This window comes from Atheta coriaria, unplaced genomic scaffold, assembly GCF_025399875.1.
Source record: "Atheta coriaria isolate IRGN ID8LTWV9N9 unplaced genomic scaffold, Caltech_Dcor_3.1 hic_scaffold_8_pilon, whole genome shotgun sequence".
Classification (NCBI taxonomy): domain Eukaryota; kingdom Metazoa; phylum Arthropoda; class Insecta; order Coleoptera; family Staphylinidae; genus Dalotia; species Dalotia coriaria.
Genome location: NW_027045450.1, coordinates 1,436,793 through 1,452,701, shown reverse-complemented (window position 1 = coordinate 1,452,701; position 15,909 = coordinate 1,436,793). Strand labels below are relative to the sequence as shown.

The 15,909-nt window shown below is 37.5% G+C and overlaps 3 protein-coding genes and 1 long non-coding RNA gene across 8 annotated transcripts in view; 2 read left to right on the top strand and 2 right to left on the bottom strand.

Moving 5' to 3' along the window:
* Positions 1-319: 319 nt before the first annotated feature.
* Creld (Cysteine rich with EGF like domains) lies at positions 320-8,778 on the bottom strand. 3 transcript variants are annotated; one of them, XM_065309000.1, is made up of 4 exons: positions 8,627-8,778; positions 1,213-1,732; positions 923-1,156; positions 320-728 (listed from the first exon to the last, which is right to left on the bottom strand). In XM_065309000.1, exons 2-4 carry the CDS (start codon positions 1,727-1,729, stop codon positions 493-495), a joined length of 987 nt encoding a protein of 328 aa, XP_065165072.1. In that variant the 5' UTR covers positions 1,730-1,732; positions 8,627-8,778; the 3' UTR covers positions 320-492. The 3 variants fall into 3 exon arrangements, with proteins under 3 accessions (XP_065165072.1, XP_065165073.1, XP_065165071.1); XM_065309001.1 differs by lacking the exon at positions 8,627-8,778 and adding an exon at positions 4,276-4,383; XM_065308999.1 differs by lacking the exon at positions 8,627-8,778 and adding an exon at positions 1,790-2,213.
* Drat (Death resistor Adh domain containing target) lies at positions 2,520-7,090 on the top strand. 2 transcript variants are annotated; one of them, XM_065309004.1, is made up of 5 exons: positions 2,520-2,644; positions 4,498-4,766; positions 5,655-6,350; positions 6,415-6,715; positions 6,780-7,090. In XM_065309004.1, exons 2-5 carry the CDS (start codon positions 4,735-4,737, stop codon positions 6,894-6,896), a joined length of 1,146 nt encoding a protein of 381 aa, XP_065165076.1. In that variant the 5' UTR covers positions 2,520-2,644; positions 4,498-4,734; the 3' UTR covers positions 6,897-7,090. The 2 variants fall into 2 exon arrangements, with proteins under 2 accessions (XP_065165076.1, XP_065165075.1); XM_065309003.1 differs by lacking the exon at positions 2,520-2,644 and having other exon boundaries at positions 4,466-4,766.
* LOC135796889 (very low-density lipoprotein receptor-like) overlaps positions 7,908-15,909 on the top strand; it is a 40,499-nt gene continuing 32,497 nt past the window's right edge. The window contains exon 1 of one of the 2 annotated variants that reach the window (XM_065308994.1): positions 7,908-8,526. In XM_065308994.1, coding sequence (XP_065165066.1) covers positions 8,442-8,526 — 85 coding nt within the window. In that variant the 5' untranslated portion in view covers positions 7,908-8,441. The remainder of the gene's footprint in view (positions 8,527-15,909) is intronic. The other variant, XM_065308995.1, reaches the window with a different exon arrangement.
* The window catches only part of LOC135796903 (uncharacterized), a 35,872-nt gene continuing 33,177 nt past the window's right edge, over positions 13,215-15,909 (bottom strand). Inside the window, exon 3 of the long non-coding RNA XR_010549415.1 lies at positions 13,215-13,278. This is a non-coding gene — a long non-coding RNA (uncharacterized lncRNA). The remainder of the gene's footprint in view (positions 13,279-15,909) is intronic.

The window sequence follows — 15,909 nt, the reverse complement described above, 5'->3', positions numbered from 1 at the left end:
AACGTTTACAAAGATCGCAGACGAATTACACCGCACGTCCGCAACACACCGTACACAAATGTCTTTTTCATTTTATTTCATTGGTTCTCGTCTGTGCACGTTCGTAGGGAATTATTGAACCCTGGAACCCTTCGCCTGCATGCAGCGTGTCGTTTACCCTCGCACGAGGTCGAGGTCCTCCACCAGACTGAAATATTAACATGCGGCGACGCAAAAACGCGACTGCCACTCACACCACCTCCACCTCCAACCATCGTGGTGTCTTTGCACCCTTTTCACACTCACCCTCGTCTGGCATGTATTCATACAACTGCGCATATTGCTCATGAGTGGTGTGTTTTTTATTAAATAGAATTGACTAGCGACATTCACACAATTGAACTAATAAACGCACTTCTCTTTACGCTTCGCTACTCATGAATCATGATAACACAGAAAGAAATTAATGTAACTTCGTCAATTATATGAATTAAGGAATTAAATAAATGTTGATTAGTTAAGATCACTAGTCGCGCGCATTATTTGCTCGGCTAGGTGGGTCTGGTTGGGCGTAGGCGCCGAATTCAGTACGTATTCAGATGTGGTGATGTAAAGGCCGACCAGAAGGCCAATTGCGCTTGCCAAAACCATACTACGCTGGAAAATGATGCAAGTTGCGATGCATAAACCGGCGTAGGTGGCGTAACGTGTGAAGAGCACATAGTTTTGTCGACTTTCTTGAGCTGAATCTGTTTTTACAACAAAATACAACATTTTTGAAGAAAAAGAATAATTTTTTAGATATACACACAATGAATTTGGGTACAGTTAATAAATTTTGTAAAAAAATAGTGCATGTAGTTCATAATAAAGAAATAAAAGAATTTTGTGCATTGATAAATTGTATTACTGTATTAAAGTTCTAATTTGTCTGTATACTCACCAACGCACATATTTTCCCTGAGAACATAGCCACTAGCGCACCTGATGCACATATCTGGTCCATCTCCCGTGCATCCTGCGCACGATCTATCACAGTCCAAGCATTTGTACGACCCGTCGGAATTCACGCAGAACTGCAGCGGACTGCAGGGAGATTTCGGCGCCGCACATTCATTTAAATCCAAACAGCCTTTTTCTTTGTCAGAAATCCATCCATGTGCACATTTTAAACATCCTAGACAAATATTTATACAAAATTCAAACAAAAAACATTTAAAAATCAATTTTTACCTGTGGGTCCTGCTTTAGTACAACTTCCCTCACAGCTAGCATGACACTGTGCACACAACAACTTCTTTTCATCCTTGTATGCCTCAAAATACTTCTCTGCACAGGTCTCACACCTTAATCCTGCATATCCTTGATCACAAGCACATTGACCATTGCCTTTTCTTGTGCCTGCACCTTTACACTTTCCATTATTACTGCAGATATCATCTGGGAAGCCATCACAAGCTGTGCAATTCACACCAAAATGCTGCTCAGGACAACAATGCTTCACAAAGTCAATACAAAAGTACTGAAATAGATCAGGATGGTCATCCTGCTTGTGAAACCACCAGTCTTCTATATCAGTGTCATGCTGTTCATTCATAGCATAACATTGTGCTTGTCCCTCAACAACATCCTCACAGACTTTTTCTTGTATCTCAACAAGTCGCACTTCGCTTTTTGCATATGTGCGCAGTTTTTCTTCCTCCCAGGCGGCGTCACCTCCTTCAAATTTACTGTTTTCAGTTTTTTTCATCCCCTGAAATAAATAATTACTATTAATATTCGGTAATTATTGATGGAATATATTAATTACAGCTTTGAATGAGTCTACATATAATCGGCAGGCACGACATGGTGGCAGCTTGGTTTGTTTTAACAAATCTTTTTTACTCGTCGCTAAATTCGAGGCTGCGACCATGCAGGTTAGAGTTTGTAGCACCGCAGTAACGTAAAGTATTGAATAAAAACTGGGGAGAACCATGTTGCGTGTAAGATATTTTTAGAAAGAATTGCACTACACTTATATTCTACGGTATTACACGGTAATATGCGATTCGTTGGGATTACGTGTATGTTTTTAACTCGTTATTTGGACGAAGTTTTCGCGACTTAGGTAGAACTTGTCATATGGAGTTAGTACACTTGTCGCGTGTATATTGGGTTGCCTATATTAAAGTTAGAATATGTGCAGAAATAAATTCCTGCAACAAAAGTCACAAAACTACAAAGAGGACACAAAAATCACGGTTTGTAAGTTTACCGTTTGTTTTCAGCTGTAAAAGTACCCATGAACTTCTAAAAATAATTCTTTTATATGCGTTGTAGCAGACGTTATTATCGTTTTGGTAATAAAATCCATAAACTTGTATTTTCAAGGAAAAACGTTTCATTATTGATGTTTTTAAATGACATTGAGCATTATTACACTTAGTCAAGGCATGTTTTCCATTGAATTTCCCAAGAATGTCCCTTGCGTCATACCAGAGCGTGATACACAGCTGATCACAAAGAAAATCGATACTTTTGCTACTGCGCGCTTCTGTAACAATCGCAGGAAGCCTCCATTTCGCGATTATGCGAATCAAATGCACACAGCCAGCAATCCAACCGCAAGACCCACTGCATTACAAATTCAAGATTGAAAACGTCGCGACGACCGAAAACAATCGTACGTACTTTCAATTAATACACATTTATTGTTTTAATTAAAGTGTTCAACGACAGACAGAGTTCAAGAGTTCAGAAATCATTGAAAACTCTAAAATTACAAAGAGAAAGCAAGATAGTGAGATGTGAGACAATATCATGGCAATAACACATGTTGCAACATTGATTTACAATTGAATTAGATCGTTGATAATGCACAAAGTGCAGTTGAAAGATGGTTTCGAGTGTATTTGGCTTGTTTATCGCACGCACTGGCGAGCTGCACACCGAACATGCGTCAATCTTTGTTCAAACATTGACAATTAGTTATAAATAGCAATTGGGAATAGATAAAAGTGATTTCCTCGTGGTGTTTTTATGCGGCAGCACGTACACACGACCATACCGATGTTAACTAGTGTAAATTATGAAACAACATCGAAATAAACTATTTAATTTTAATATTAATCTATTGCATATTATGTGAAAATACTTCACATTTTGTAAATTATCGCCCAAAATCGATTGTTTTAAGAGATAAATTTAATATTTTAACCAGGAATTTGTGAAAATAATTTTTTAATGTATTTTTATTCAGCGCGATGGTGTGATGCGGTGTAATCACAACGCAAACAATTGATATTTAATTAGTTCACGCTCGCGTATCATGCGCGTGTGCGCGGTGCACCGGTGCTCATTATTTCTACAAGTGTCTACTTTATTTCATGCAAAACTTCCGAGAAACTGCGTGAACCTTTTGGCACGCGCGCGATTTTCCGATATTTATAGACTTACACGAGGAAACCGGGTGTTCATCACGTGGCATCGTGGAATATCGAGTAAACAAAGAAATAAAGAAAAGAAAATGAAATTATTGTACTAACTGCGTAAAAATGCACTTTCAAAGTAAATTTTAAGGTTAAATCAATGAAAATGCACGTTAGACATGTTTAAATGTATAAAAATGCATAAAAGTCTTATTTTACGTATATAAATAATAAAATATTACTATTTATATATAATTGTTGGAGAAATAAGTTAATATAAGTTAACTGCGCATTGATCAACTTCGAGACGCATTAAATCGGACATTAAAATGTTAAACGAGTAGTTAAAACAAAATACAAACAACAAATTATTTAATGCAGAGATTGCACAAGTTGTCTGTGTGTCAACAACTAGAAAAACAAAGGAATGACACACGAATTTAACATTCTAGCGATATACTCGTAAAGTTAATTTTAAGTAAATTAACTTAACTAATTTAAATTCTTTGGAAACTTTTCGGGAAATATTAATAATTGATTTTAAAAAGTTAGAAAATGACTTAATTTACTTAGAAACAAAGAAAACTCATCAAAAAACAGATTAAGGGATTAAATTTCTTCTTTTTTGTTGAAAATATATTTTTAGGAAAGAAATAAAAGTAAAGTTATAGCAAATTTGAACTCAAAATGAAATTTACAACTAACCTAACTGTAAAACTATAAATTCTTATCAAAATAAGTAAAATAACCTTAAATCAGGCTAAGTATGCCTAAACTAACCTAAAAATACCATAAAATAACCTAAAAGTACTAAAATTTAACCTAAAAGTTAAATTTAAAGTAAAATTTAAAATTTTTACACTTGGTATGATAAAATAAGACACACCCCGCGCCTTCCTTCAGTCAGGCATGCAGTTACCAAGCAAGCTGTATACTCGAATCAGGTCGTTTTGTTTGGATTCGCGATGAGTCGGTCGCGATCACGCTGTCCATGCGTGCTTCCTGCGCCGTGCGTGAGTGTAAACAAAGCGCGGTCGCGCGCCGCCGGGAATAAAACCGCCTGCTGCGGCCAGGGAGCTTTACGTATATTAGGCGTTTTTGTCCGCAGGAGCGACAAGTCGACGACGCGACGCGCTTTCGATCCGACCGCAAACAACTTCCACTCAAACTCGAGAAGAATAAGTTTTACCGTTGCTTTATTTCTACGAATTTTACGAAGAAAAAACAAGCACGAGAAGAAGAAGAAGAAAAAGTTTGTGTGGCGTTTCTATAGACTACATATAATTACACCAAGAGAAGAAAAACAAGTTTTCTTTGTGCGCCGAGTTATCGCCATCGTGTAATCATGTTGCTGCAACCGAATAGTGTACCAAACAGGTGAGTTGCAAACAATTTTCGCGCGAAACAACAAACTTTTTCGCAATGTGTTAAATAAAATTAGCATACTTTGCATATTTCGTGCTTTATATACTCTCGGGAATAAAAGAATAACTTTTCTTTCACAACTTTTCGAAAAACTCACACGCCACCAGCGAAAAACTTAAATTATTAAAGCATTTGCGAGTAGATTGTTCAATTTTCTCATTTTCTAAAAACAACTACCTTCTTTCCGACTAAGTTATTCATGAATTTGGCTCATGTGTTTATTTTGGCACCGCTTACGCCTACACACAAGTTACGCCAAAAATTATTCCTCGTTTTGCGCATAACTCAAATTTCACGCAAGGAAAAAACATTGTCCTTGAAGTTTTGATCTCTTTTCTATTCTAAGCTTTTGTAAACTTTGTCAACTGCGCGTGAAACACAACAAATTGAAAACAATTGAATTAGAAACGCAAAAGCGCTGTTGATTCAACACGCAAAAAACACACTTGTTGATTTATGGTCGTGTTGATGCGAAATTTTCATAAATTTTAAATTAAATTCATTCCAATTGTATAACCCGGTAGAATGCACGTGCTCCAATGTGGGAAATAAGGTGACTCCACTTGGAATTTGATCTCGAGTCACAAACAATCAATTCGAAAGTGTTTCGAGTGTGTACCACTCATCAACACGTTTTGTATAAATTACAACAAATCAGTGTCCTTGCTAGTTATTTATAATTCTTTGGATCACTCAAGATTAATAATTAACTAAAATTAATTGTCCAAGGGTCAAAAAGGGTGTGAAGTTCAAAAACTTCAACAAATATTTTCAAAGTCAAAAAAAAATTGGGTTAACTTCAAGATAAAATCGATTAATAACAAAATAATCATTTTTTAGTACTGATTCACATCGATACTGTCGTCAAGTATCCATTGAATCCCCGGGTACAGAAGCGTCCAACTTTGTCTTCAACTGTGAAGTACCCGTCCCTGACGTGCCTCCCCAGGGCGCGCGGATCAAAGTAGTCTGCGCTGGAGCCTGCTATCGCAACAGGAACCGTCTCCCATCCGCAGGCTCCCAGGCGACTATCCCCGAAGAAGAACCCAGCCAAACTAACTACGGCATTCGTGACAGTGCCCTCTTCCCTGGCTATGAAGTATCTGGGGTAATCGATGAGCTAGGCTCGGAGGTATCCATTGGTAGTGGATGTGGGCTAACAGAAGGACAACGTGTTGTACTCTACCCGCACGATGCAATCCCACACGGTTATTCAGACTATGTAGTCGTGAGTGATCTACAGTTTGTTATCCCTGTACCGGATAATCTACCACTGAGTGTGGCGGCCATGTTGCCAACTGGTGCGTTGTTAGGAAAAAACGCTGTTTTGGCTGCGCATGATAATGTTCTGCGTTTATTGGAGGAAAGACCTGATCAAGACGTGAAGATTTTGGTGGTTGGTACCGGAGGTTTAGCATTGTGGGCGATTAGAATCGCTGCGCATCATTTTGGACATTCTGGACATCGTGATAGAGTTAAAGTCACAGTGGCGTGCATGAGAGATGAAGGATTTGCAGTTGCTAAAAGCATTCACAAGTAATACCTATTTTTACATCTCCTTTGAATAATATACTAACTAAATATAATTTTTTCATTTTAGTGTTAACCTAGTCCAATGGAGTGAAGATTTATATGAGAATCAAATCATTGAACGCACAACAAACGCATGCAATGGTCTCGTAGACATCGTAATTGACTTTGGTACCACTGCACGTACCCTCAACCGGTCACTACAGTGTCTCAACAGGAAAGGAGTAGTATTAGTCAATCAAGAAGTAGCCGAACGTCTTTTACCGCGGTTTTCTCCGATTGCTGAGCAGAAGGAACAAAAAATTCAAGCGGTTGCCAAAGGCGACGTTGAACAACTAAAAGAACTAGTTGAACTTGTTTCCAGCGGAGAGGTAATACCATTTAAACTTAATATTTCTTAAACAAAAGTAATAATTTGATGTGTTTTGTTTATAGATTGTTCCACCACCGCACACAGTCTTCCCAGCAGACCAAGCCTGTTCAGTTGTACAGAAACTAAGCAAATCCGAAATTCCCGGGCGAGCAATTCTAAGATTTCACGATATTGAGTAGAATTTAAATAGTTTCATGTTATGGAATGAATGTAATCGACTGCTAGAGGTTTCTTGCGATTGCGACAAGAAACATTGTGATAATTTTACTGTACATATAACATTTTATATTCATACGAGTACATAAATGTATTGTTAGTTAAATTTAAGTTATATTTATCTAAATAATGAATAAAAAATTAAAATCTTTCAAAATCATATTGTATTGCTCCTGTAATTTGTGTTGCCTATATTACACCCGCAGTAATCCTGCTGTTTTAGATTCTACGTAGTCAGATTAACATAGGCAACCCACAATACTCTATACTACCATCTAAACTTGTTTAAACACTCTAGCAGCTGCTAAAAATAGACTAACTACTTAAATGTCTATTAATAAAACACGAATTAAAGTCACGGCTGCGATTATATAGATTAAAAATACATTATATCAATGCCGCACACTCTGGAGTGCCTCTAATAAAGACTTCAGCTAATCGCGGATTATCGTGTCTGCGTGCAATTAGTTTCCGATAAGTTTAGCAAACGGCGGTTCAAGGTGTTGGCAAACTAAACGAAGGGATGGCAACTATAAACTATAATGAAAGAGTAAACACGCACGAGAAGTTTGCAAACTTTTCGCAGCTTGTTTATTTCGTCTGCGCATCGAATCGCGATTAATTATTCATACAATCCGCAATTCCCAGCGTCGTAAAGCGTAATATTTAATACGGCGACCGCGTGAAGGTAATTTAATGCGCACATACAATTCCTGCAAGGATGTGCTGCTGTGTTATACAAGTTCGCAGCGTTTGTGGTTGTGTAGGGCTCGGAGCAGATCACGAAAAGGCTTCTATTGCTTGTATGGTATCCAAGGGCGTGCGGGGTGTAGCCCGGTTCGCCCCTGGAAGGGCGGACGGAGGTGCGCAGGCCCTTGGGCGCCCAAGAAACAACTCGAGCCGCGCGCACTCGACAAGCTCACACAACTCGGTTGGGCAGCAGGCCAGCAGCCTGTGTGTGCACCGCGACTTCAACGTCACATTCAGACTGTCGCACGCACGCTACTAACCAACCACACAATCGAAATTAAAAACAACATTTCGTCGTGTGCACACACTGTGTGAGCGCTCACCTTGCCGGCGAGGCACCATTCGTGACTACGTGCTCCGCGTGTGTGTGTGTCGTGGTGTTTGAAACGCAAAAACGTGCGGCGTCGAAACCGAAACGATTCCACCAGAGTGTGTCTCTCTGCCCAGGCGAAAACCCAACTGTGTACCTACTGTAGTTCTAGTCGTGGATCGCGTTTCACCGCGCCAGCACCACGGGGACATTAATATAACTACTCAATATCGCAATCATCCATCGTCAATTGCATCCAATTTACGGCAATTAGCGGCGTCGAAAAATCAACCAGCTATAAGCGGATACACGTCAAAGTCTTGGAAAGTTTTTCAAAACGTTTTTCTGTTACCCAAGTGCGAAGGGATGGCGAGGAACACGTGTAATTAACAGTTTTACGTTCTGTGCGTGTTATCAAAGTTCTTCTGTGTGGTAATTGACATCGTAAATGGGAATCATGTGGAGATACAGCTTGCAGTGCGTCCTGCTGCTCTTCGCGGCTGTCTACTGCACGGACTTAACCGTCACCAATGGTAAGTTTCGTTAATTTAATACCACCCCGATTATTATTACTTATTCACTCATTCTGTTGATGCAAACTTTAATAACTAGTAATAAATTAATCTGACTTACATTTTCGTATTGTATTTATTTACCGGTGCACTTGATACACTTGATTACAGTTGATAATGTCGCGTGCATTTTTTCCGATGCACTTTTGCGCGTAATTAACCTACAAGCGCAAACAGCGCGCGTTGTTTGCGCATGTGTTGTGTGTGCAGTGTGCATCACCTGATTTTGTGCGTGCAATCACCGACACACGTCGTAATCGGATGTCTTTTTCTACTTGCGTGCACACACCTGCCGGTTGGAGGCGAGCGTGTGTCGTGTTCTACCGGCGCGCGACTTTCGTTCCTTTCGCACAGTCACTACTACCAACTTAAATTTACGTTTACGGCGGCTGGTGTAGTGCGCTGTAGTTGTCGCTTGTTTCTCTTTTACTCGCGCACACGGCGTACTCTATAGGCGTGTGAATGTGATTCATTTTCGGAGACAGCGAATCGAGCCAGAATCAAGGAGGAAATGTCAGAAATGACATAACTTGCGGCGTGATTAATCATGCACTACGCAAACTCGATCTTCGGAACATTTCAATTTTCGATTTGTAATTACTTCGAATCTAGTGGAGATATTCGGACCGTTCCTTCGGGAGGCGGTTGGGATTGAGTTGGAGATTTTGATAGAGTAGAGGGCGCTGGGGTAACTTACATAACCTAGTGGTAAATGGCTATTGATTGCAAAATTTGATGTTTGTTCAACTTAAAAATGAAATAAATCGAAAACTATTAGAGGTAGAAAAATGATTGATACGTCAATCGATAGAGAATTAAGTAAACAATATGTTAGACTATCAAATATTTGTTTTATGCGTTTAACTTTAATTCAATTTGCTATTTTACACTTTGCGCGGCTTAACTTACTTAAAAACTTGTGTTTTGCGAATTATTTATTATATACGTGTGTATATTAAAATACCCCATCCATTTTGTAAGTTAGTTCACAAATGTTGTAAACTTGTGCTTCCGTTTGGCCCCAGAGTGGAGCGCGCAACTAAAAGCTAAATTTTCCGCTATTGCTCTTCACGCAGCGCTGCAAATTTCTCGTTGAAAATTTGTCGAACCGCCCGAAGTTAAATCGGTAAACATTAAAAGCCACGAGGAGTGCGTTTGGGGTGGAAAATGGAATCGTGCGCAGAGCCGTTTGATTGCCAGAAAACCTTCAGCAGCGCGAACCAACAACTAACAACTAGAAAAGTTTAACAATCGAGAACATGCTGCGGTGGCGGCTGCACCAGCATGGCGCAGAATTTCGATGAGTTATCTAACAGATCGATTGGTTTTATTTTTCATTATTATTATTATTATTCGGAAGCGCCGTGGGAAAGCGGCCGACATGTTGGGGATATGGTGGCGTGATGCATGAATGAGTAAGCAATACTTCGATGACGTTAATAATAAAAGCACATAATCTGAGAGCGACAATGTGCGCCAACACTTGTCTGTTACTTATGGCACTTGCGAGTGGAAATACGTTGAAAATTTAAACAGCTCACGATGAGTTGCAAGTCAACAGGAAAGAAATTTACCTGCCTCAACTTTGAGGGCGTTTTGAAGACGTTTTAGACATTCTTTGGGCTAATGAATGGTCTTATTGGAATCTTTACATCATTTTCTACCAGACTAAACAATTATCTTTAATTATTAAGTAATATTTTGTTTGTTATTTGAATAAAACGTAATTTTTTTTGTTTTTTTTCTTTATCTCTATAATCCAGTTTTGGCCTGATTACGTAACAATGACTGCATTTATGCATTTGATATAATTACAGATTAATTCTCCACTAAATTACCTCTCTAATGACACCTCATTCGACGTTTTACGACTTCTCAGTGCCGAGAAAATTGAGCAACTTACAGAAAAGAAAAAAACGCAGCAAAATTCAATTTCATTTTTAATCCCAAACATTTTTCTTATTTCTGCCCTAGATCCGCATCGTCGTCGTCGTTGGCGAGTTGAATACAACTTCATAAAGTTTTATTTATTTGCTTCCACTTGCGCTGTGAGCTGAGCTTTCACAACAGTCGCGCCAGACGACAGCGCCGAACGTAAGCGCGCTTATCTCTCGCATCTCGTTATCAGATGAAGCGAACAACCTTGTGCACCGCGTGCAAGAAGCGAAATTTGTCGGATTGTCGAGCGACGTGCCAGATATCCGCGCAAATTTAATTTGTTTCGCCCGCGTGTCGTTATAGAAAATTAAGATCGCGATTAAGATGCGGGATAAACCAGCCAGCAGAGACAAAACGACAACTAGACAACGTCGAGAGAAAGAGTAAAAGGAAAACGTGAGTCAGAAACATGGGAAAACCTCTCTCGTTTGCGTCAATAAAGGAACCGTCCCGACATCCGAAAGATAGATATGTGAAAGATATGAAAGCTTTCTGCTCAAGTGCCGTGCTGTACAAGTGTGCATTGGGCGCGGTAATTCATTAAATAAATATTGATACAGAGTTAATGCGTGTGCTTATCGCCGATTAGGCATTTCCGCGTTCGCGCGAGTGAGCGATTGTGAACGTGTGCGCAATTCACTAATGGGTAATTCTGTAATCATTGACGTAAACGCAAAAAAAAAAACGCAAAAAACAGAAAAAAATGTTAAAAAAAACGACTAAAAAAATAATACGTGTATTTTTTGTTATATTTTTGTTAATAAGTACGTAACCTGTGTTGGTATTTTATTTACTTTGATATTATATTAAAGAGTTTTAAAAGACGAATCAAATGATATCATGTTTGATTACTTGCCATTATTTTTAAGCAGTTAAAAAGGCTTCGAAAGTGAAAATTACGTAAAAAAATGTTCGATATTTTTAGTTTTTTGATAATAACTTATTAGTAAATCAATCAAATTTTCCATTCGTAGTATCAACTGAAAGTACTTGTTAAGACAAGTAAAATGATACCATGCATGCCTATCTGCGATTATTTTTAAGCTGTTTAAAAGGCCTTGAAAGTAAAAATTGCGTAAAAGACGTGTTTTTGCCCGATTTTTGACTAGTTTTTTGAGAATAACTTTTTTATAAATCAATCAAATCTTCCATGCATAGTATCAGCTTAAAGTCCTTTTCATAACAAACAAAATGATACCACATTTATTATTCTACCTCATCTGATAGCTGTGTAATAAACCAAAAACCACTTCAAAATTCCCCAATTTTTGCGTTTTGCAAGTTAACCTCCTGGAAACTCTATCACCATCGCGAGGTTATGCAACCGCAACGAGCGCCACCTATCTCATTCCAATCTGTCATTCCGGCTCTATAAACTGCCACATAAATCACATCTGAATGTCCATTATTCCGAGCGCAAAATTCGAACATTTTTTCAATCGATATTTTTTTCCGCACACACACTGAATAAAAAATGACGATATAAATATTTTGCGGCTGCGAACGGGGGCGACGACGCACGACGATATATAACAATTTGAATATTATGTTAATCTGAAAGCGGCGTATATCACACTTCCCTCGCACATCCAAAATCCATCCGAAAAAATTGGATATTTACTCGGGGGTTATCATCGCTCGCGCGTCGTCGCCCCGCAAATGTTTGGCAGCGGCGGCGGCGCTTGTCGGAGACGCCGCATGCCAACATTTTTGCTTCACTCGCATCGCCGCTTTCCGAAAATCCGAATTTGTCAATGTTATCAATGTTATCGGCTTATCGCACATCCAGATCCCGCACCCGCTTGCTACCTCCACCGGATGTGGGACAGGAAATTCAATTAAAACTTTCGGCGTACACCTTGACTACTTTACTATCGGCAAAACGTAATTGTCTGACTTTACAAGGCGCAATTTAGTAAACTATGCATGCGTCGATAATTACTTTTGACTTTCACAACTAAAAAACAAAAACCCACAATATTTGACTTGCGGTATAAGTACTGAACATAGCTAATAACTTCCAGATACAAAATTATTCTAAACACCTAATTTTGCTAAATATCAGAAAATTACTCAGAGGATACTCTGAATTTTCATTGTATCGTTATCACGGATATCGCAAGATGAGGAATTTTGGCGCGCGCGCGAGTGAAGACACGAAAACTTTGGCAGGCGTGCCATCGCGCCGAGGAGGTGTAATCAAACTTGAGCATAATATGCACGCCGATGTGCAATGAACAATGTTTGCGCGATGCGAGGCAGGCAACCACCCCTGCGCTGTCAGCTGGAGTTTGTGTGGTGTGTGCCTCGTACAGTGAAGTCATCAAAGTGCATATTTTACACACAAATTTGATTATTTAAGTTCTGCGCACGAGATATACGTATGCACGGCACAGATTTACAATACATGCTCATAAAGTTGGATTACATAAACTTTTACGGCGAATAAAAAATAAAGTTTTATGCGTCAAACTTTCGGAAAACTTATATTCAGCATGTTTACAGTATATCTTTTTCGTGTCATGCTGGAATTTTGATTTTTTATGTTTTTTTTCCGCATATTTTTGGCAAAAAACACAAAATTATTTCTTGAACATTAAATTAATTAGTGTAACAATAAAGTCCTTTAAATTACGAACCAAATGATACATTTTTTACCCTTCTATGATGATTAGAACTCTTTAAAACAAAAAAATAAAAATTTAACTCACAGTATTTCCATTGTGTATACACAAGTCACGTTCCAGATTCCAATACATGGGCGCCTCCACCATTCTGTGAAAAATATAAATTTTAATTAAATAAATATTGCGAATAACTGGAAAATATGCTGAAGAAATGAATTGACACGGAACACACAGCGCCATTAAAACGAAATATAAATACCATTTTGCTCTGTAACTGCAAACAGTTAAACACGAATGCGTTGTCGATAAAGCAAATATTTATGGCGCTGTCAATAAAGCACAAAAATAAATAATATTAAATAAATTTCATTTGGATTTTCAGTTTCTGATTGTGTACGACAATAACGAATGTTATGTTTGCTGTAAATGCGAATTTACTGATCGTTACATTTTCAAATTTCCGAAATTAAAAAAGAACATATTAAGTTAACAAAAAACGCGTTTGACGAGTAAAATAACATGCATGCTGGAAAATATTGATGAATTAAATGGAAAATATGAGCGAGTAAATTTTCATTAATTTATTTGCCGTATTTTCAGCGAAACCAGCGGAAAAATGTGTTGTGAAAGCAACGCGGATGGAATGTAGTTAACAATTTTAAAATTTCAATATTGTGCGTAATAAATGAGGTGGTGAAACAGTTTTTAGGAAAATATAATGCACAAAAATTTAAAAACAAAAATGTTTTTGCGCCGCGGAATGAGAATTAAGTGAATAACTCGAAAACTATTTGCGTTAGCATTATGATTCATTCACTAGCACATTGAGAATTAAATTCTGTATCTAATTCTAGAAACATTTTGTTGATAAGATAAACAAATAAAGTTTGTATTGTAAAAATTCATAAATTCATCACAAATTCTTATGTATCTTATGATAAGAAACTGATGTCAATAAATTATTAATGTACTTATATACAGAATTTAATTCTTAATACATTATTGAAAGAATCACCACTCTACGTTATTTAGTTTTTGAATAATTAAAGAAAAACTTTTCATCAAACGATTCAACAAACATTCCCGCGCGACTTGTATTCATCGCTATGTCGCGTTGTTCCTGCGACACGAGCTTTTGTATTTATAAGCTTTTAGTTTTTCCATTAATAAATTTAAATTAAGTAACAAACATGTTGACTAAAAGCGTGCGTTGCGTTGGCTGTGTGAGCGCGCACGGTTGGTTGCCTAGAGAAGGTCGAGCTTTATCTATCCGAGCAGATTTCAATTTGCATTTTGCATCTTAATTGCGCATAAAACTTAATTAAAAACTTGGCGCAACAACAATGATTAAGTGCCGGCGCCTGTTGGCGTTCGCAAACGCTACCGGTGTGCTATACTACCTCCACAGCAGGGCTGCACGTAAATTGTTTGCACCTTGGGCAAAAATTATATTTGTGTCACGTGTAATAAAACACCAAAAACAAAAAAAATGAAAAATACACCAAAAATGTGTTTGCATTTATGCAAAAAATGTGAGAATATTTTACGGCTGGCAATTGACGTTCGGTGAATATTTTTCGAAAATGTGCGCGCTGCAAACACAAATTGAAAAGCAAACTCTGTCCGAATTCCTGATGCATTCGAATGTGCAGCAATTGATAGCTCGATCGACTTCGAATGCGAATTGTCGAAGCGTCCGATAGTTGAACGCATTTGAATAGTAAACGGTAGAAAATTGTGCGTAATTTCGGCCACCGATCAATTTACATCACATCACATTTCACATTCATCTCTGTACGCCGAGCAGCGCGCCTACAATGGCAGCGTTCCAAGCGATGGGAAAAATAAAATGTCATCGGGAGCGTCCTCTTAATTGATTGATATTGAATTGATTCGGTGATTCAGCTAGCGGTCGTATAAACTTATTAGGTTTATGGATGACTCGTCACTGCGTTCGCTAATTTCGAATAAATTGTTCATCTAGGTGGGGAATTTTCATTAAAGGCTGAAATTTTGCGAATTTTTCAGAGTGTTTTTTGGTGTAACTTCGGTATAAATAATACTAGCAACAATTTATTGATAGGGAATTATAGAGTGTCAAAATACAAATCGAATAATATTAAATTGAATGATTTTTGATTTTTGTAAATGGCGTAAAATGAGTTTAAAAATAGTTTTTGACTGAAAAAACTGAAATTTTGCCATTTTCGCGTTGGTTTTTGGCTATAACTCCTGAACAAATAATGATAACAAATATAATTTTACACCCAATTAAAGATAAATTAAAACCGAACAAAATGACGTTTCTGTTATTTTGATAGGATTTTTATAAGAAAAGTAATTAAGATTTGAAATTTTCATTTCAGAAATTTCAACAAAAATCGTCATTATTTTTACAAAATATTATATTATTTTAACTTTTTAAAAATACATTTATATCCAAGAACATTCCATTTTCAATTTTCCGTGTCGGAATGTGATATTTACCCCGTTCCATAAATTTTAATTAATTATTTAGCTAACAATAACTTGAACAACGCTTTTCAGCGTGTTTTTTCGCATTGTAAAACTGCCCTTAAATTAATTAAAAAACCTTTTTGTTTCCGTATTTACGTATTTTTAAACTTAATTAAGAGGCAAAAAACACAACTCATCAAAAACTATTTAATTAAATATTCTTTTATAATAAACAAACAAAAACAAAAAAAATCGTTAATAAATTAATTTACACCCGTTTTTCATTATAAAATATTTACCTGCATATTACGCTAATGAAATA

What these genes read in the sequence shown, in the direction of transcription:
- Creld (XM_065308999.1), bottom strand. Translation starts at nt 1,957, where the DNA reads ATGGTTCTCCCCAGTTTTTATTCAATACTTTACGTTACTGCGGTGCTA. An exon ending in TACTAAAGCAGGACCCACAG is followed by an intron (nt 1,157 to 1,212) that starts GTAAAAATTGAT and finishes ATATTTGTCTAG; the next exon opens with GATGTTTAAAATGTGCACAT. An exon ending in CAGGGAAAATATGTGCGTTG is followed by an intron (nt 729 to 922) that starts GTGAGTATACAG and finishes TTGTAAAAACAG; the next exon opens with ATTCAGCTCAAGAAAGTCGA.
- Drat (XM_065309004.1), top strand. Translation starts at nt 4,735, where the DNA reads ATGTTGCTGCAACCGAATAGTGTACCAAACAG. An exon ending in CCGAATAGTGTACCAAACAG is followed by an intron (nt 4,767 to 5,654) that starts GTGAGTTGCAAA and finishes ATCATTTTTTAG; the next exon opens with TACTGATTCACATCGATACT. An exon ending in GTTGCTAAAAGCATTCACAA is followed by an intron (nt 6,351 to 6,414) that starts GTAATACCTATT and finishes TTTTCATTTTAG; the next exon opens with TGTTAACCTAGTCCAATGGA.